The sequence below is a fragment of the Grammomys surdaster genome, unplaced genomic scaffold, assembly GCF_004785775.1.
Source record: "Grammomys surdaster isolate TR1022 unplaced genomic scaffold, NIH_TR_1.0 198, whole genome shotgun sequence".
NCBI lineage: Eukaryota > Metazoa > Chordata > Mammalia > Rodentia > Muridae > Grammomys > Grammomys surdaster.
The window spans coordinates 1,829,073-1,850,282 of record NW_021604643.1 but is presented as its reverse complement, the minus strand read 5'-3'; the positions used below and the strand labels follow the sequence as shown (position 1 = coordinate 1,850,282).

The 21,210-nt window shown below is 41.2% G+C and overlaps 1 protein-coding gene across 1 annotated transcript in view; it reads left to right on the top strand.

The window, feature by feature from the left end:
* The first annotated feature begins 776 nt into the window (after positions 1-776).
* Trpm6 (transient receptor potential cation channel subfamily M member 6) overlaps positions 777-21,210 on the top strand; it is a 135,873-nt gene continuing 115,439 nt past the window's right edge. The window contains exon 1 of the mRNA XM_028770157.1: positions 777-835. Coding sequence (XP_028625990.1) covers positions 824-835 — 12 coding nt within the window. The 5' untranslated portion in view covers positions 777-823. The remainder of the gene's footprint in view (positions 836-21,210) is intronic.

The following is a 21,210-nucleotide window of genomic DNA, read 5'->3' as shown; positions in this document are numbered from 1 at the left end:
CCCAGGCTGGCCTTGAACTCGTGATCCTCCTGCCTCTGCCTCCTTCAAGCAAATCCTATCGGTGTACGGTGTGTGCCATCGCAACCGGCCCAGAAGAGTCGCTTATCATACTCAGCAACTCATGGGCATTTCAGAAACACGGAGAACCTAAACCGAGTGTCTCCTCACTTAAAACTCTGACCCACGAATCTGAAATGTGTCTGATGACAGTGACGATACTGTCCGATCATCAGTCTAACTTCTTTGGAGTCATTGCTTTCCTACATAGGAGTTAACAGAGCCCAAAAAGCATTGTGAAAACTCCACAGGGCTGTTTAAAGGCAGTGTCCACGTGAGGGTGAAGCCCAGATTTTCTGACTCCAAAGTCAAAAGCTCAGTCAATGTTTTGGTTGCTGGCCTGGAAAATCTAGGATGAAAGCTCGGACCTGCAGCTGAGCGCTCTCCTATGCTCTCGGGTCAGGCCCAGGGCCCCGGGTGGGTGGAGCCAGCCGCATGCCTATCTAACTGCGATCTCGAATAGGTAGGATTTGCGAAATGCTAGCTTTCAAGTCCTCTAGTCTCCACCCGAACATGATAATCGTAGCAGAAGTTTTGGCAACCGCGTGGACCCTCCCGAAGGGCAAGACCCGCAGTCTTTCTTCCGGGAGTTGGGACCGGGCCGGAGCTGGGTCAGGGCGGAGCGGAAACCGAACCCAGGGTCGGGGCTGCGGGGCGCGCGCGTGAGTCCCAGTCTCCCGAGTCGGAATCCTGGGGCAATCGAGCCCTGGGAGGTGTCCCGGTCCGGGAGGAATCCGCTGTCGCTTCAGCTCCCGTGGTGGTGAGAATGCAGGTCAAGGTAAAAAGTTGGGCCTGAAGATGTTTGCATTGGCCCCTTTCCACTGCTACTGCGGGGCTCCTGCACCGGATCTAGGTCCTGGAGAGTGACAGCGCCTCGCCCAGCGCTTGAGAGGCGCTGTGCCTGGCCGGGTGTCCTATAAGACAACCGGAGAACAAGCTGCCTGTCACCTTTACCGACTTTTCTTTACTTCCACACTTCGTGTGAGAAATAATATTATTTATTGTTCCCTATGTGAGCAGGCATAGTTCAGGCTTGCCACACACGTTGACTCTTTTCATCCTGGGCTGGCTGATAGGACACATACTTCGGTAGCCTGAACTGGCGTCTCTGCTCCATCACCACCTGCAACCCTGGGAATTTTGTTATTAGCTTCAGCTTTCACATTTGGAGCAACTGGAAACTATTTGAAGTCTAAGTGGGATGCGATATGCGATGTGGCCTTAGAATAATGCTTAGTGTGTTTGACTAGTTGCAAGAGGGTTCCTTTTCCTCCTGTACTGGGGATTGAGCCTGTGTCTTCTAGCATCCAAAGTCTCTACCACAGAGCTACATTTCCAGTCTATTCAGCATCTTCAGTAGCTGGGATAACAGGTCTGCACCATCAGGCCTGACTTAACTATTTCATCCTGACAATAATTCTATACAAATGGCATCACTCTTCCCCCAACCTCCTTCCTTTGCGGAGAAAATGAAACTGAGGGAGAAAAGTAGAATTGAGATTTGACGTCATGTCAAGGTATAGAGAAAGCAGGACTAATCTGGTTATACACTGCTGGTGATGGTTTTGTTCTACAGAACTGTATCACTCTTAACTGTTCAGGGAAAATGTATTCTTCAGTTTCTTTGTCCCTGTGTGCAAATTAAAAGGAAGCACTAGCATGTGGGTTGCCGAGGTGTGCCTGTGAGAGCCGATGACAGCTTTAGGAACTGGTTCTCTCCTTCCCCCGTGGAATCTGGGGCTAAATCTTCGTTTTCAGGCTTTCGCAACAAGTGATTTTATATACTTGATACATTGCCTCTTACGCTCCCATATGACTTCGATGCACTAATTTATTCTTTGCTGTGGCCTGCTCCACAACCAATATAGCATAGATATTTAGCTAGATTGGCATTTTGGGTTTAACTTGTGAGAATTTGCTTGGTTGTTTCTTATTTTTCATCAGGGGTTGTAACCATATATGATGAAACAAATTGTTTGGAATATCTATCTATCTATCTATCTATCTATCATCTATCATCTATTATATAATGCATAATGCACAAATTAAAACAATGGATATATTCTAAATATTTATTTATATTTAGGTTAGATATTTTATATTTATAAATATATATTTTATTTCATATATAAATATGTAATATATTTTATGATATATTTAATATGTATACATATAAATATCCATATCTTAATTTGTGCATTTATTATTCTTCACATAAAAGAATCCAGATTATATACATTGTACTGTTAACAGTTTCTAGGGGCAAAAATCTTTGCAAATACATATGGTGCTTTCTCAAATTAAGACCAAATATACAGCACTTCTCCCAACGATTATCATTGTTCTAGATTCATTCAGGCATCACAAGTTTGTGGAATATCCCTGTGTGACGAGCCCTCTCTCAGAACCTGGGAATGCAGGAATGTAGGTACATGACTTTTATGGGGAAAGGACAATGAGTTCAGCCTCAGCTATAGCTTTTTAACCTTTCCTATAGTGCACATGTCATATGTAACGGCCGTTTCTTTTGTAACGGCCGTCGGGTTCTGTTACTTTGTAAAGGCCGGCCGGTTCTGCTGCTCCGGTCGGCAGGTCAGGGTCTAGCAAGAGAGAGAGTGGGGACGGAGGAAGGGGAAAAAAGGGGCGAGAGACGCAAAAGATAGATACAAGACAGAGTCCGGTGGCGTCTCTTCAAGTCTTCTTCTTTATTCTCCTCTCTTCTTACTATATTCTCACTCCTTCAGTCTCCTGACACCTCTCACTTTCTCACTCCTTCCTCTACTTCCTACTTCCTACTACCTCCTACTACTCACTACCTCCTACTTTCTACCTCCTACTCCTCACTCCTCAATAGAAAGGAAATCCGGGTATTTATACCCTTTACCACGTGACTTGCCCTCGTGGACAATCTCAACTGAAGCCACTACGTCACGTGCCTTGTAGCCATGGATACCAGGAGCACCTGGCAGCTGGGGGCACTAAACAGTGTAACAAGATGTTTATCAGAGTGCGCTCAGCTATTGCAGGCTGTTGAAACAAGTCTCTTGTCAGGGTATATGGCTCAAGATGGCTGTAAAGATGATAGCCACTTTCGGCTAAGAGTCGGCTCCCAACAGTCATACAGTCAAGCATCTCTCCCTTACTTCCCTCCCTATAAAGTAATAACTGTTAGCTTGTGTGCCGTCAGGCCTCAGAACCCCTGCCATGTAGAAAAAGACTTTCTGAATGAACAAACACTTTGATATGTGTATGTATGCAGAATATTTATAGCCTTGAAAAGGTAGGTACTTTTGACATTTTCTAGCAGATGAATGGGAATTGGGGCCATTATGTTAAGTGATATGAGCCAGTCATGAAAGACAAATATATGATTCCACTTATGAGCTATTTAAGAATGTTAAATTTATAAAAAATGAAATGGAGAGTGGTGATTTCCTGGGGTGGGGGTGGGGTGGGCAGCAAGATGGAGCTGTTGAGTGGGTCTAGAGCCCCAGCTTTGGAGCATAGAGGAGTTCCAGAGACGGCTGCAGAGTTACATGAATATGCGTATTGATCTTGAACCACATGCTTAGAAAATAGGATAGAAAATATTATATCATGTATCTTTTATCACAGTTAAACATAGAAACAGACCAGCTATTGTGGCCCATGCTTATAATCTAAGCACTCAGGAGAGAGAGGCAAGAGGATCATGAATGGAAGCCAGCCTGGGCTAACTTCAGCTATAGAGTGAGACCTAGTGTCAGAATTAAACAAACAACAAAGAAAAATGCTCATATAAACTACTGAATGAGGTTTTTTTTTCTAAACTTTGGATATGATTGTGTAGTCTGAATTCAGCTGGAGTTTTATTTTGAGCAGTATCCACAGATATTGGTAGGCAGGGGGTGATAGTTGAGCACCTTGGAAAATTTCCCATTGATTTGGGCAGCCCAGCACTTAACTCTTTCTCTCTGTCTTTCGATACAAGGTCTCACTAGGTAGATTACAGACCTGCCACTATGGAAACTTATTATCTTTACTCTTGATGAGTTTTGGCATTTCCATTTTTTTCTGTGGAAAAGGTTCTTGGTCATGGATCAGATAGGAAAGCTCTAAGACTATTTGAGAGTGTTGTAACCAGTTTCTAGCAGTGAGAAGCAATCATTTAATTTGCCTTGGAGCCTGGATGCTTTCTCAGGGTTTGGCCAGCAATTCCATCTGTCAAAGCCCTACAGTCCAGATGTGCAGATACACACATGGAGGCCAGGGGTCAAACTGAGGGGTTGTTCCTCAGGATGGTTCTCCTTATTTTGAGACAAGGCCTCCCACTAGGATCTGGTGTTTGCCTCATTGGGCTATGTTGGCTAGTTTGGGAGCCCAGGGCACTTCCTGTCTCTACCTCCCTCCGAGTGTTGAGATAACAAGTCTGTACCACTGTCTAACTTCTTCTGTGAGGCTTAGAGATCAAACTCAGATCTTGTGCTTCCACAAATACTGCCTACTGAGCCAAAGTTCCGGCTCCCTACAATCCATTGTGACTGGGAAAGATGCTTATTCAGAGCACAGCAAGGTGCCTGCCAAGATGTGGTGGCATCCCATTTCCCAGATGACCTTAGGTATGTAGTCCCTGGAAGCCTGGAATGGTTGGCACCATGGAGAACCACCTAGCAGAAGACATTGCCATTCTTTGCCTCCTGCTGGCTCCAGATCTTCTGGAAATAGCCCAGAGCCAGGTGGGCATCAGATATGCCAGGTTTGTTTTTTTTTTTTAACTGCAGTGTTTTGAATGGTAAGATTAATCTCATGAATTTGTTTTTTGTTGTCTTGGTCTTTTTTTTGTTTTTTAAATGTCTGCCCCATCCTTAAACTGGGTGAGGACATTACATGGAATTTCATTTTGCCTGACTCAAAGCCTAGGTCATTGAAGAGTTATAGTTCCCCAAAGTGCTTATCTTACTTGGCCAGTTATGGACTAGTAGCTTCTTATGAATGGCCTTTATATTAGACAGGGTTCTCTAGAGTCACATACTTATGGAATGTCTCTATAGATTAAGGGAATTTATTGTAATGACTTACAGCTTGCAGTCTAACTCAACAATGGGCAGCTGTGGATGGGAAGTTCAAGAATCCAGTAGCTGCCCGGTCCCATGAGACTGGGTGTCTCAGCTGGTCTGTATAAGAGTCCTGAAGAAGTAGGCTCCAACAGATGTGCTGGCAAGTAAGTGCAAGTAGACGAAGAAGAGTGAGCCTTCCTTCTCCCATCATGCTTCCGTAGGTCTCCAGTAGAAGGTACTGCCCAGATTAAAGGTATATGCCACCATACTTGGATTTGAAACTTGTTCTGCCCCAGGCTGGTCTTGAACTCAGAGATCTGCTTGCCTTAGTCTCCTGGGATTAAAGGCATACTACCTTACTTGGGCCTAAGCTATTCCTGGCCACTATGTCTCAAGATCTAGATCAAAATCATGTGCCATCCCATGTCAAGATCCAGTCAGAAGCCTGTGTCTTCCAGCCTCAATATAAGGATTACAGGTGTGCCCTCTATTTTTGGATTGTAGTTCATTCCAGATGTCGTCAAGTTGACAACCTGGAATAGCCATTATAGTCTTTTTTTTTTTTAACTTAAGCAAACAGCTGACCTAGGAAGCAAAGATCTTGCTGATAAATAAGTACTTTCTATAGCAGATGTGTTAAGAGACCATGGAGAAGCCTTGTGTTTAAGTTTGTCATTCTTTTCACTCTCCTTAGGGTTGGGAGATGCTGACATCTGGCTTGGGAGGACCAGCTCAAGCTGCCCATGCAAACCATAGTGAATTTTGGTGAAAGACACAACTTTTGTTCATGATTAGACCATGTCTGAAAAACCACAGGCTGTTTTCAGAATACATATTGTGTTACCTTTGCATGGAGTTCTCTCTGTTGGGACTAGATAAGAATCCAGATATGTCAATGATAAGTATTTGGGAACACTGTCAGTGGAAGCAAAGAATAAGGAGGCCTAGGGTGGTAGTTCAGTGCTAGAGCACTTGTCTGGCACACCCAAGGCACCCCAGCACTCAAGAAAATCATTCAATGGAAAGAAGCCACGCATGACTGTTGGCTGTGTGTTCTCTGGGCTCACCTCAGTTGCCTTGCCCATGAAACAAGCAGCTATTGGCCACCAACATAAGAGCTGTGACTATGTTTTGAGTCTGAGATTCCATTTAGAAGCTGTTGAAAGCACCACAGTGAACTGACTTCTCTAAGCTTTCTGTCTTGCCATGCCCAGCCTTCTCTTGACAGATTGTTTTCCTCCTACATCTCCTTGTTAAAGAAAATGCAAATAATACAGATTATTTTTTTTGAAGGTAAAGTCTTCTAGTTTTCATATTGTGATAGTTGGTTCAAAAGTTTTTCTTTAATTACACAGACTGAATGAAGCGCATTGTGACCTGCACTCTGTGAGGCTGTTTATTTCTAGAGTTTTGCTTTTTTCCTGAGGCGAGGCTTTCTTTCTGCCTGAGTTCTAGTCTTTTTTTTTTTCCCAGAAAAATTCTGTGTGTGTGTATGTGTATGTATGTGCATGCGTGCATGCGTGTGTGCATACATGCATGCGTATGTTCGTGTGTATATTCATGTGTTTGGTATATGTGTGGACAGGTCTTCTTGCTCACAGAGAGACCAGAGACTAAAGGTTGATGCCAGATATCCAGAACTACTTCACCTTGTTCTGTGAGATTAGATTTCTCACTGAACTCTGGGCACTTGCAGCTTTGGCTAGACTGGCTAGCCTCAACCCGCTGGGTTCTATCTGCCTGTCTCTTCACTAATCCTGAACCCACCACCAGTGTTGTTGTTACAGGCGTGAACAGCCACATCTGACTTTTTATGTTGGGTTTTGGGAATCTGAACTTAGGCCTTTATACTTAAACAGCAAGGACTCTAACCACTAAACCATCTTTCCAGTCCTTTCAATTTTTAAAGAAATACAAATAAACAATTTTGTTGAGATAGACTAGATCTATAATTTACTTAAATTGTCTTATTTGATGGCTTTTGGTATAGTGCCAGAGTTTAGAATCCATTTCCCATAGTCAATGTTAAAACATTCATTGTCCCCAAAAAGAATCCCACTGGTATTAGTTATCACCTTCTTATTCAAAATCTATACTACCCAACAACAACTAATCTGCCTTCTGTCACTGTAGGTCTCCCTAGTCTGGCATCATATGTACAGAGTTGCATGCTGCTAATGGTTCTTTGTGACAAGCTCATCTCATCCGGATGTGTTCAGGGTTATCCATGTTGCCACCTTTGCAAGAACTTCCCTTCTTTGTTTTATTAAACACAATTCCATTACATGCACATAGAATGATCACTTTTTAATTAGTCATTTGGTAGACATTTGGTTGTTCCTGTTTTCTTGGATCATACAATGATGCTTTTATGTAAACTTATGTACAAGATTTTGAGTGGATTTGCTTTCATTTCTCCTGGGTAGACATGGGTAAGAGTTTAATTGCTGGGAGATTTAAGAAAACTGAGTTTAGCTTTTTGAGAAACTGTAGATTCTTTCCTAAAACCACTGGACCATTTGACATTCCTACCAGCAATCTAGGATAGTTCCAACTTTGTTTTATAATGTCTGTATTTCCTGACTTTGTGACTATAGCCATCACAGGGACTGCACAGGTATGCTCCTGGTTTTGATTTATATTTCCCTAAAGCTGAACGATTTTGAACATCTTTTGTGTGCTTATTGCTGTTTGGTGTTTTCCTTTAAAACACTGTGTATTTATATCCTTTCTGTGGCACATGTACTTGAATCAAACCTTGAGGTTGTCTCCTGAAATCTACATATTCATATCCACAGAAAAGCTAATTTGCAGTTCCTAATGGCCACAATCCTCTTGCCATCAATATGTGTCTCAGGAAGCACACTGAGGACTTGCTCTGGGGCAGAGACTTTGCTGGGCATTTTTTGTGCTTGTATATGAGGGCCCTCACAGGATTCAAGTACTCAAACAACATTTACAAAATTAATTTGGAAATCTTAAAACAGTACTAAATTCCATTTTTAGGTTTATTTTATTTTGCCTGCGTAGATGTATATATGTGCACCGTGTGGGTGCCCAGTACTTGTGAAGATTAGAAGGTACTCTGGTATAGAGGTGGATGCTCACAGCTAACCATTGAACTAATCACGGGTTCTCAATAGAGAAGTTAGAGAGAAGACCGAAGGAGCTGAAGGGGTTTGAGGCCCCATGGTGAGAGCAACTATACCAACCAACCAGAGCTACCAGGGTCTAAACCGCTAGCCTGGGACCACATAGGAAGGGACCCATGTATATGTAGGGGAGGATGGACTTTATCGGTGGTCCTTGGTCACATGAAGGCTGGATGCCCCAGTGTGGGGGAATTTGAGGGTGGGGAGGTGGGAGTGGGTGGGTGAGTGGGGACATACCCTTATAGAAGCAGGTGAAGGGAGGATAGGACAGGGGATTTTTTTTGTGTGGGGGGGAATGGGGAAAGGGGATAACATCTGAAATGTAAATACAAATAAAAAATATGATCAAAAGATATTGTATGAAAAAGTCAATTAAAAAAGAAAAAAGAAACTACCAGTACTCTGGTAACTGAAGTTACAGAAGATTGTGAGCAACTATATGGGTGCCAGGAACCAACCCCAAATCTTCTGGAAGAATAAGTGCTCAGAACCACTGATCTATTTATTCATAACCCCCAACCATCATTCTTTTTTTTTGTTTTTTGTTTTTTGTTTTTTTGTTTTTTGTTTTGGTTTTTTGAGACAGGGTTTCTCTGTATAGCCCTGGCTGTCCTGGAACTCACTCTGTAGACCAGGCTGGCCTTGAACTCAGAAATCTGCCTGCCTCTGCCTCCCAAGTGCTGGGATTAAGTGCCACCACTGCCCGGCCTTCCAACCATAATTCTTGAGGTGGAGGTTTTCCAAAATAAAGGTTCTGTGAATTGTGTGTGTGTGTGTGTGTGTGTGTGTGTGTGTGTGTGTGTGTGTGTTTTGAGGTTAGAGAACAACTCAAGTATTGATCCTTGTTTTCCAGTTTGCATTTGAGACAAACTTCCTCTTGCCAATGCTGAATTCCAAGCTAGCTGTCTGGTGAGCTTTGAACTATGGGCTTTGGCCTTTTCATGGGTTCTAGGGAATCCCTAACTTGCATCTGCCTGTTTCCACAGCAAACACTTTATCCACTGGGCCATCTCTCCAGCTCCTAAGACCATTTTTGAAGCAGTAATTTGGAGAAGGAAATCACACATCCTACTCCTCAAATCTATGTTGGATTCAAATGAGAGGCAGAATAATGGCAAATAGTCATAATTTGGGAAAAGTGTTCATAATGAGAAGCCCTAAGTCGTAGTGGACTGGTCAGGGTTAATGGTCTAGAAACTTTATCTGAAAGCAGTATGTGGTAGTACTTGGGGTTGGATGCCTGGGATTTATGTTATTGTTTAAGTTCATGCCCAAGAATGTGAAAAGTGGAAGTGTTTGCCAGCACTCTCAGCTTGGAATCCACAGTGAGCTCCGTAGTCAGTGGTGGCACACTGAGTTGCTAAGGGCATGAACCTGAGTCAGACTGCCCAAATGTGAGTGCTAGGTCAGAGTGCCTACATATGAACCCTGGCCCAGACTGCTATCATAGAAGTCCCGAGGTTACTTTTATGAGCTGTTGGGTCCCTTGGGCAAATTATTCACCCTCTATAGACTTAGTATCTCATTGACAGAAAGACTAATAATTGTATTCATGTGCTCCAGGGCAGAGTAAGTACTTGGCATTGTTCAGGTGAGTGTGCCTGGAGAGGGAAGAATAAATGGTCACCCTGCTGTTAATCATATTTTATCATCTGGGGTGGACTTTGAATCTAGAGACCTCTTTTTTCTTTCTGCAGAAAGTAGACTTCTGTATTGTAAATAAATAAAAAAATCCAATTAAAAAAAACCTGAGATGATAAAAAAACAAAAACAAAAACAAAAAACTGTCTTTAATCACGCAGGCAACCGCTATGAGAATGAGTGGTATTACAAGCTGCTGTTAGTGGCAGGAACGAGATTAAAACTTTAGAACTTTTCTCAAAGGACAAGAAAAATTATCATTATTTCTATATCTCTACAAGCCAACACCGTTGACCTTCCTGTTTACAGACTCGGTGTTACTGGAAATATATTGATTGATACTACCAAGAGCAATTATAACTACCATCAATATGAAAGAAACCACTCTGATAAAATGAATGCACTCCAAGTCCTTTAAAAATTGCTTTTCTAAAGTTTTACAGATGATTCAAAGAAGGATTAGAATGTGTTATAGACCTGCAACATATGCTCAATACTGGCAAAAATAAAAACACAGTCTAAAAAAAAAAAAAGAAAGAAAGTAGACTTCCTTCACTAATCTAAGGACCAAGAAGTTTTGTAAACTGAGCCTTGTAATCGGTCTCCGAGAGAAGCTTTCCTTCCCAAATGAATCTCAGTCTAAGAGGGCGTGGCCCCTTGGCTTGTATCCATTAATCCCTTCCAACCTTTGTCATCACTGTCAGTGGGGGGTGGGGGGCTCACGAGGATTCCCAAAGAAAATACAGCAAAACAAATCCCAATCTTTGACCTTATCTGTGATAGATAAGGTGCCTTCTAAGCCATCAGCTTTCTAAGCAGTCAGCTTTCCCGATTGACCCCAAGACCCAGTAGAGAGATATTTTTGACTATGTAGAGGGGAAGATTTTAAATCTTTAATGAAAACACACACACACACACACACACACACACACACACACACACACACACACAGAGAGAGAGAGAGAGAGACAAAAGTTCTACATTTTGCTCCGGCTATCCTTGAACTCTTGGCCTCAAACGGTTCTTCTTTCTTAGTGTTCCATTTGAGAGGTACTACAGGAGAGCAGGGACGTGCTTGGCTTCTGGGGTCAAACATCTGGCAATTAAAAATCTCCCTTAAATTTGTGCAATTTTAAAGACTGCTTCCTGCAAAGCAAACTGACCTAAGGCACTTATAAACTAGATCTTTATTCTTTCAGGTGACACAGAACCAAGCTACAGGAACCCGTATGTGGCTTTCTCAAGTGTCTTGCAGCCACTCCCCTTCCCCACCACCCGCCCCCATGTGGGAAAGCATGCTTCAGAGGCAGCTCTTATCTTAGAGAGGTTTCAGAACAGAAGTTGTGTTTTGCTGGCAGTCACTTGGGCTTAGCAAACATCTATCTGAAGAGCAGCAGTGTTGGTGGGTGAAGGACTGGGAGCCCCGACAGAGCCCTCCAGTTGCTCCCGCCCTTGTGCTGGGGGTGTCAGGTTGCTGTCTGAGGGTTGTGTTGGCTCAGCAGCAGGGCAAGTCTGTGGTTTAGCAGGTGCAGAAGCATTTTCAGGAGGTACTTGAATTCTTGTTTGTAGACTATGATTCCTTTAAATTATTATTATTAATAGTTTGGGCTCATACATGGGGGCAGCTAGACTGAAAGGTTCCTCTTTATAATACAATCATAAGATGGTGTGAGCATCTGAATAACACACTCTGGAGTAGGAAGTTTGCTGTTCTTTTTGTTTAATCCCTCTTTTGTAGCTACCCTTTTAGTCAAAGTCTCTTCCTTATGGGTTGAATGTGTTTCTTCTCCTCTTTCAATGTCACAAGAAATCAAACACAGAAGGGACATCTTAAGGATCAAAGCCCAGTGAAAATGGAAGCTGTCCTGTAGTTTACTGCTCAATGACTCTCACAGGGAGGTGCTGTGTGGTGGCTGTGCCCTCTTTCCTTCCTGAGTGGCCCTGTGTGCAGTCAACCCTTCACAGAACAACACAGGGCTTTGAACACCACAGTAACAACAACAAACAGAAGCCGGGAAATTTGGGCCTAGTGAATACCTCATGCCTGCCAACCTCCGTTAGTCACAGCATTCTTGCTCTCCTACTGACTGGCTGACTGCTGAGGCTTCATTTCCTGGACCACCCTCTTTCTCACAGAGCACCTTTTTCCTCATAGATTTTAGAACTAGTTATTCAGAATGTGAAAAATTTGGTATTAAAATCTTAAATGTTTTCAAAGTACTATATTTATTTTTGTATGTGGCATATATGTATGTACACGCTTGAATGTGTACATGTATGTACCTGTTTGTGTGCATTTGATGTGTGGTATGTTGGGTAGAAGCCAGAGGTCAATTTCAGATGTCTTTATCATTCTCCACTTTAGTTTTTGAGACAGAGTCTCCCATGAACCTGGAGCTCAATGCTTTACCCACACTGGCTAACCAGTGAGAGTGGGGTTATCCCTGTAGAAAAATAAAGATTTTTTTCTATTCTATTTTCTAGTCCTTGGTACTGGGGTTATAGATGTAGGCCTCTACCTAAATCTTAGTGTGTTTTCTGGATCTTACAATTCAGACCCACATGTTTGAACAAACTTTAAAGGGAAATCTCAGGGCCCCCAGCAGCCCAGCCCAGCAGCCATGAAGCTCTGGGCTTAACCCCAACATCTGAGCAAAAACAAACAGAAGGGTGGACAGAGTGGAAGGGCTAGAAAACACAACAAAAGGAAAGCCCTACTAGTTAAGAAAGAATGAAAGAAAGAGACCATTAATGGCCCAAAATATTTATGATGAATTAAATATTTAAAGATCGAGTTGAAAATTTCTTTCTATTTTAAAATAACACCTAAAAATTAAGGTTAAGAATCTTAATGTGATAACTTTAAAAAATTAAGGAAAAAATGTTTAGGAGAGGAATGTTCTTTATGGAAAATTCCTGAAAACCTCCTAGAAAAAGAATCTTTCAAAATTGTGTCCCTAGGGAACAATCCTGTGATCTCCTCAGAGAAACCCCTGGCCAGGCGTTTAGAGGAGTTGACAATAGTTTACCACCTGTGGAGTCTCACAATATTTGTGTGCACTTATATGGCCATAATACAGTTTCTTTTCTTCCATGTTATTCCTTTGTTTTGCAGGGTAGAAAGCAATGGCAGGTGCTTACATTCAGCCCAGGTAGGCATGGCGGGTACAGCAATGTCGGCAAGTGGGCAGAGTACAGTAGGTTTAAATAGGTTATAATACAACAGTGTATGGTGGGCATGCAGAGGCTCAGAGGGCACAGCGAGGAGAACTCATCCAGATTTCATTCTAGACAGCATAGGAGTAGAGAGTAGCCTACAAAGGACAGCCTGAAGAGAACTCTTGGAATCAAATTCAGGGGCTTATAAGTAGTTCAATGGAGGTAAAATATGGAGCTTGAAGCAGGAAGGGGAGTACCCAGTATATGGTTGGCAGTGAGTGGGACATGAACACTGTGAAGGACTTCCAATTCCCACAAGACAATGTGGAGCCACTGGATAGATTCAGGTGAGACTGACTTACAAATTTAGTCACTCTATGAAGACTAGGCTTTATTGAAGAGACTGGGAAAAAGAAAAGCCAACCAGAGGCAGGAAGGTCTGGGAGACAATTAGCAAAAATATTTAATAGTGGCTTTAGCTAGGGAAGCAAAGGCATTAACTAAGTTAGTGGGTATGTAGACACAGAGATGTAGATAATACATGAGCTGTTTCAGACATAGGCCCAGCATTCCTAGTGGTTGACTGAGTGGGAAGTAAGGCAACCACTAAAGGTCTGGTTTTGCTCTTGTTTGAGAGACCTAGTAACTTAACAGGCTGATAGGAGAAGAAAACGGCTTTCTGAGCAACAAGCCAGATATTGGAAAAACCAATGACACATAACTGTTCATCTTGACTGGTACGGAAACAGAGAGTACACAGTATCTTCTGTGAGAATGTAGTCCAGAGACCAGCAGGTGGGTGACATGGTGGTTCATTAGTTTTGAAAAACTGCTCGTTCTGAAACACGTGTTGTGAGTGTCTTAATCCAGAGGTCACCAAGTATCCTAGATTTGTGCGCCGAGAACAAAATTCCTGCTTCCATGACAGCCGGTAATTGCTTTGCACTTTTCTGACAATTACCTTTTAATTGAGACCTTTCCTAGAACCTGGAGTAGAGAGAGCAGAGGAAGATGCAGTTGGTACCTCTAACACATTCCATAACCAATCACAAAGATTTGGAGCAGGATGCAGGGAGGAAGCAAAGTCACACTCATTAACAGAAAAGATGAAACAGAGGAGAAAAAATAACCACCTTTTAATTCAGGGTGCATCTCCAGTAAGGAATGTCCTGGTTTCTAGCATGGTCACCTGGGCACAGTGAGGAACCCTTATGGAGCCTAACTGAGTAGCAGTTTTGGCGGGGAAAGGATAGACAAGCTAAGTTTGCAACCAAACTATTATTATACTTCTTCTCCTACCTGGTAAGGGGAGCAGTTATGTGTTGTGTAAGCAACTGGTTGAATTGCAGACATGAGTGGATTGCCTATCACCAGTGGCAATAAGAGGTCACTGTCCCTGCACTTTGTCCTCTCTTTTTCTATACTACTTCAATGCACATGACCTCTGTTGATGTATAGTCAGAAATCACGCAGCACAGAATACTCTCCTTAGAGAAGTCTTCTGTTATCCTTGTTGTTCAATATTCTCATGTGTTTAGGGTGCTGCTATAGATGTTTTTCAAACTTCTAAACATTCAAGGCAGTGAAAAGAGACGGGTTTCCTAGCAGTAAAATGGTACTTTTTACATATTTCATTCGTTATTATTACTTTTAAGTGGAAGGAATCTGGTCACTTCGAGATCCTTCTGGAAGTCGAACATAAACAACAAAGAGTTGTTAATTACCAGCAGCCATTGAAATTCATTATGATGAGGACATGCTCTAAGAGGATATTGCCTGACAGTTACTAGCAGGTTGTGCTGGTTAGTGTTTCTGTCAGCTTGATACAAGTCATCTAGGGAGAGGGAACCTTATAGGAGGAATTGATTCTACCAGAGTGCCCTATAGACAAGTCTGTGGGGGCATTCTCTTGATTAATTATTGATGTGGAAGGGCCCAGACCCCTGTAGGTGATGCTACCCATAGGTAGGTGGTCCTAGGATGTTTAAGAAAGGAGGTTGTTAGAAGGAGCAAATCAGGAAGAGCAAACCAGTAAGCAACACTCCTCCCTGGTATCTGCTATTGCTCCTGCTTCCAGGTTCCTGACCTGCTTGAGTTCCTGCTCCAGGTTCTTTCAGTAAATAAATTGTTACCTGGAAATATAAGGTGTGATAAAGCCTTTTCTTCTCTAAGTTGATTTTAGTCAATATTTGATCTCAGCAATAGAGAAATAAACTAAGGTAAAGCTTGCATTTTTTTATTTATACATTGACAATCTGCATAAAGAACATTGTAGAAATATCTGCATTGACTTAGATTTTGACTCTACAAATATGGATGTACATGAATGCTATGCTTTCAGAAACATTTTGAACAAAATGAAGAATGATTATATATATATATATATATATATATATATATATATATATATATATATTGTAGATTATTTGCTTTTTATAAGGATTTTTGTACAAGGGAATATTGATTGGCATCCATAAACAAAAATGTAAGATTATCATTAACATCATTATTAATGTTAAATCATTAAGGAATAGGGATACATATTTATGTGAAAATGGTTTTTTGTTATATATTTATAAGTGAACAGAATAGCTTAGGCAGAATGTTCACTGAAGCACAACAGAGCTTAGCTCTGAAAGGGAAACTGGTGGCTAGGTTACAGGCAGGAGATGGACAGTTCACTTTCACAAGAACATCTGTTGTCTTTTGTGGATTCTGTACTATTTATGGCATTACCTATTAGAAGTTATGCTTTGGGGAGATAGCTCAGAAGTATAGTATAGGTGAAGTGTACATGAACTATGTGAAGCCTGGTTTGATCTCTGACACTGGGAGAACAAAAGAACCCCCACCTCTGAAAACTTGACAGGACTTGCTTTAACCTATTCTAGGATGGAAACTTGGAGTGTAAGAACTAAAGGTGTTTGACATTATAATGTTTACAACTATCTTTTTGGTTTGCTTATTGCTATGTGACAACACAGTTGTAGAGGGTTTGAGGTTACCTTAATTATTATTTTTAAAATGAAGATAGAGTGTCTCCATGCAGCAAATGATTGGATATGGAAGTTTATTATTGGAGAATAATAATAGCCTTTTGGGTTATTTATCCAGGAAGAGGAAGCTTTATTGATTTTGGCCTGAGGATATTGTTCACTTGTTAAGAGCACTTGCTGCTCTTCCAGAGGACCCCTGTTTGGTTCTAAGAACCTACTTTAGGTGGCTAACAACTGCCTAGAACCATGGCTCCATGGGTCCAATGCCCTCTTCTGGCCTTTTTTGGGCTTCCCACCCTCACACAACATGCAATTAATAATTATGAAATAATCTTTTAAACAGTCTTATACATATATTTTGCTGGCTGGAGTCACTTGCAAGCTACTGAAGAGAGTGAGCCTGTTTTAGTTCTTTCTCCCTTACACATCTTATCCCTTACCTCAAATTCCCATTCCTTAAGTGTAGATAGCTGGAAATGCAGTAACTGTGAGGCCCATGTTTTAAAATTCATTTTAAAGGGATAGTCCTATTTATTATGTAGCAGGAATATTATATTCCCTCTGCAGTGTCCAATACGATGCTATGAATGTTCCTACTCTAGCTTAAATTTGGTGAGTGCTTTTCATTATGTCTTAGTTACTTTTCTACTGTTGTGACAAAGGACCATGACCAATTTATAGAAAAAAAAGTTTATTGAGGCTTACAGTTCCAGAGGATGAGTCCATGACCATCATGGCAAGGTTCAGGGCAGAAGGCAGGTGCTGGAGCAGTTGTGGAGAGCTTACATCTGACTCACAATCACAAGGCAGAGATAAAGATAGAGATAGAGATAGAGATATATAGAGAGATAGAAACAGAGATAGAGATAGAGATAGAGGTAAAGATAGAGAGAGAAAGGCAGAGACAGAGACACAGAGATAGACATAGATAAAATTATTTCATTGCTACTTTATAACTGTAGTTTTACTACTGTTATAAATGATAGTATAAATATCTGATATATGACTCCTGTGAAATTCCCAAGGTTGAAAATCACTGTTTTCAATAGAGTCTATTCTTCTGCATAATGGAACAATTATTGGTATTAGCTATGTAATTGTGAATATTATTTTAGCTAAAAAATTATAACATCTTGGTACACATGAAAGGCTATGCTAATGTTGGATATTAGATTATATTGTTGACTTAGTGACCACTCTCGTGTCTGTCTCTGTGTGTGTGTGTGTGTGTGCGTGTAGACACACATGTGTGCATTTGTATCTTTGCACATTGATACATTGTTGGTTTTTCCCAGAACATCTCCTTCTACCTAGCTGGTTCCTCCCAGTTTCTGCATCTCTCATTCAGTTTGGTCATCATGGACAAAACTGTCATCCTCTTCAGTTTGTTTGTAGTGTTAATCACAAAGGAAGTATTTCTCTGAGATTTCCCACTATTTTAATAATACACCTATTTTCATTGAGACAAAACTGCTTTGAATGCAGGCATCAAGTCACCATCATGGATAAGAGCCGTTCTTTATTTAGTCCTTGAGCACTTTCTCCTGTACCTTAAACTTGGATTTTGTTTTTATTGTTTTTTGTTCCTCTCTGAACACATGGTTTTGTTTTGTTTGTTTGTTTGTTTTAACATCTTAACAAGAATGTTGCTGAATTCTTTAGTCACTGTGGTCAATACAAGTAGACATATCTCAGTAAAATGGGTCAAGCAAGGATCCTTAGTGGTTTTTAGTGTATTAAGGGATCTTCTCAAGTCTACAAAAGCATTGCTTGAACCTGTGCGGCCCTTATGCATGCTGTCACAATCTCTGTGAGTTCATGTGTTGGAAGATACTGTTTCCTAGGAGTCGTTTATTATGTCTGGCTCTTACAATCTTTCTGTCTTATGTTCAGCAGTGTCCCCTGAACCCTCAGGGTAAGGATTTGATGGAGACTTCCTTTTAAGGTTTGAGTGTTTCATGGTCTCTCATTCTCTGTTTATTGTCCACTTGTGGGTCTCTGTATTTGTTCCTATCTACTTCAGGAGGAAGTCTCTTTGATGATGGCTGAGCAAGACATAGATATGTCTATGGGCATAGAGAAAGTCGTTGGGAGTCATTTTATTAGTTGAATAATAGTAGTACATTTTCTCCTAGGCCCATGACCTATCTAGGCTATTGGTTGCACCCATAACATTTATGCCACGATTGTACCAGTGTCTCTTACAGGGATGTCACTGTTTATGTCTCAGGGTTTGTAGTGGGAGATATTGATGATTACCTTTCTCCTCCAGTAGCATGCAGAGAACCTTTTAGCACCATGAATGCTACTCTATAGGGGTCAAGCTTCTAGCTGGCCACTAGCTCAATGTCTCCATATTCTAGGACATGAGTTCAATGTCTCTTGCATTAGGGCTTTCCCATCAGGTTGTGGAGAGCAATCAGTTGTCTTTTTGATAGGCTGTGATGTCTGGGGATGGTTGTGGCCCCTTTGTCCAGTAACTCAACAAGCTCTAATCCATTCCTGGCACTGGAGATTTTACTTGTATATACCTACATATTTAAATCTTCTTCTATAGCTTTCCTAAAATGCATTGTATAGCACAGGCTAGTCCTGAACCCACAGTCATCCTCCTGATTTAGCCTCTGAATACTGGTATTACAGGCATAAGCCACTAGACCTGGTTCTTTTCTCTTATTCTTTTAGAGGAGGGTTTGTTTGGTTTAATACATTTATTTATTTATTTATTTATTTAGAACCAGGGTCTCTCCATATAACCTTGGCTGTTCTTGAACTTGCTTTTTTACATCAGGCTGCCCTCAAACTCACAGACTCACCTTCCTTTGCTTCCTGACTATTATGATTAAGAGCATGTACCATCCTGTCCTGCTTTTAAAAGAGATTTAGAATATGTCCAATTATCTGCCCTTCTCCCAAAATATGAGATAGGATCACACTATTTAGCCCAAGAAGGCCTGAAACTCTTGGCAGTCCTCCTGCCTCAGCCTCATGAGTGCCAGACTGACAAGCCAGTGCACTGTGTCTAGATGCATCGAACTTTAAGAAGCAAAGTCCTTCTGTTCTCTCTGTTGTGCTATACTGAAAACAGCTATTACTGTGGGCAATGATGAATAGCGCTTATCCTGAAATATCCAATATAATTCCTTAGAAAGTTATGTTTCCTTTAAATTTAACTTCTAGTTAATTATTTTAAACATATAATTTTGTAGGTGTTATATTTTCAATGTAAAACTCCCCTCTATAGATCATGTGAACATTTAGTTCTCATTGATGCTGGGAATCCTACTGGTGTCATTGTTTTGGAGCTGTGAAGCTGTTTTGGCATATATGGCTTAGCTAGCAGAAATGGGTTACTTGGGTGGACCTTGAAGGTAATATCCGTCTCTGGCTCTAGCTTGACTTCTCTGTGTTTCCTGTGCCATGTGGATGGCAAGGTCCTCTGTGCTCCTGCTTTCTCTGCCTTCCCTCTGTGGTGGGCTAACACTTCGGAAACTGTGAGTCAGAACTAACCTTTCCTCCAGAAGTTGTTTTGTCAGGTATTTGTCATAGAAATAAGAAAAGTAACTCAGTCAGCTGTTCCAAGGAAGTGTGTCTTAGACTATGTAATAGACATGGGTGTAGCCTTACTAACATTTTAGGGAGTTTGATGTGATTGATGGAGGCATAAACAAAGACCATCTGTAGGAACCAGGGCACAGCCCAGTGGCTGATCACTTTCCAGTAGTGCACAGGCTCCTCAGCTTGGTCTTGAGCCCATAGACAATGTAGCTGGAGGTATTTTGCTTCTTGGAAGTGGGAGGGGCTTTCATGCATCTGCCTGGAAAGTCTTAACAGGCATTATACAACAGATATCCTAGCATTTCCTTTAAAGCGCTACATTTAATTATCCAAGGACACTTGTAAGAAAAAAAACTAATAAAAGAGGGTTTTATTTCCTCCTGTTTTCTTATCAAAGCGACTGAGCATTCCCAGAGATTCTAAGTGTCTTACATTTGCATTTTTATTCCTTAAGACCTGGACAACTGTGTGTTACCACTGAGAAAAAGTTAACTTTCAGTGATATTTGGAAATTGGCTTTTTGAAATTTTGAGGGCTTGAGAGTGTTAAGTAATGTAATAAGAGACAGGAAAGGACATGGTCTCACTTCAGTTTGCAAATTTATTATATATGGGAGGTGACTGCCTTTGCTGCTGACCCCTTATTTGGCCATGCAAAGTGCACGTAAATATATTATTTATTTACTTATGAGTTCATATAATCTAGAAATTCATTCTTTAATTCTACATGATTGTGCCTAACATCTTTAATTTGCACAGAAAAAAATGCATTTTAGTGGCCTATGGGTTATTCGGCTGACATTCCCTTTTATATGGTTGTTACAAAAAATTACTAATATAAAAATGGCTCAACTTTACTGTCAAAATTAAGAAAAAAGAATAAGGTACTTCTGTGTTTTCTTTCCGCATGTATTACTAAACCCTGCCTCCTGGAAAGACTATTTAATGGAAAAAAATCCATCAACACCTCCCATGGTAGTATTGGTGGGACAGAAATGAAAATCTTGAGTATTTTGGGTTTGGAGAATATTTTTTTTCTGAGATTCTTTTGTATTTATTGAGTCAGATGAGGCATCCTTGCAGAGTTCATAAAATATGTGTACAATACTTTCCAGAGCTAATTCTCCCAGAGTGACCTGTCTTCCCTGAGCCAACAGATGGTTCATCTGTGGGATGCTTAGTTTGAAGGAAGGAATTGCTCTAAGGGAGACATCCTACAAAGAAAGCATCAATTTTCCCTATGAGGTCTGAAATTAGTATTTTTCATTTGAGCCATTCATATGGTTTCTTAAATTGTTATTTCCAAGATAATAGACTCTTTAAGTAAAATCCACAGGACTGGTCTCTGTCCCTGTCTCTCAGGCTCTGTCTCCCTCTCTCTTTTTCTCTGTGCTCTCCTCTCTCTCCCTGTTCCTCTTCTCCACTGTGTGTGTGTGTGTGTGTGTGTGTGTGTGTGTGTGTGTGTGTGTGTATACACTGTGTGATTGTGCATATGGTAGCTGGAGGTTGATACTGGACATCTTGATTGCTGGCTATCTTACAGTTGGAGGCAAGGTCTTTCACTTGACCCTGGAGTACACTCATACTAGCCATATAGATTGTTCCAGGGACT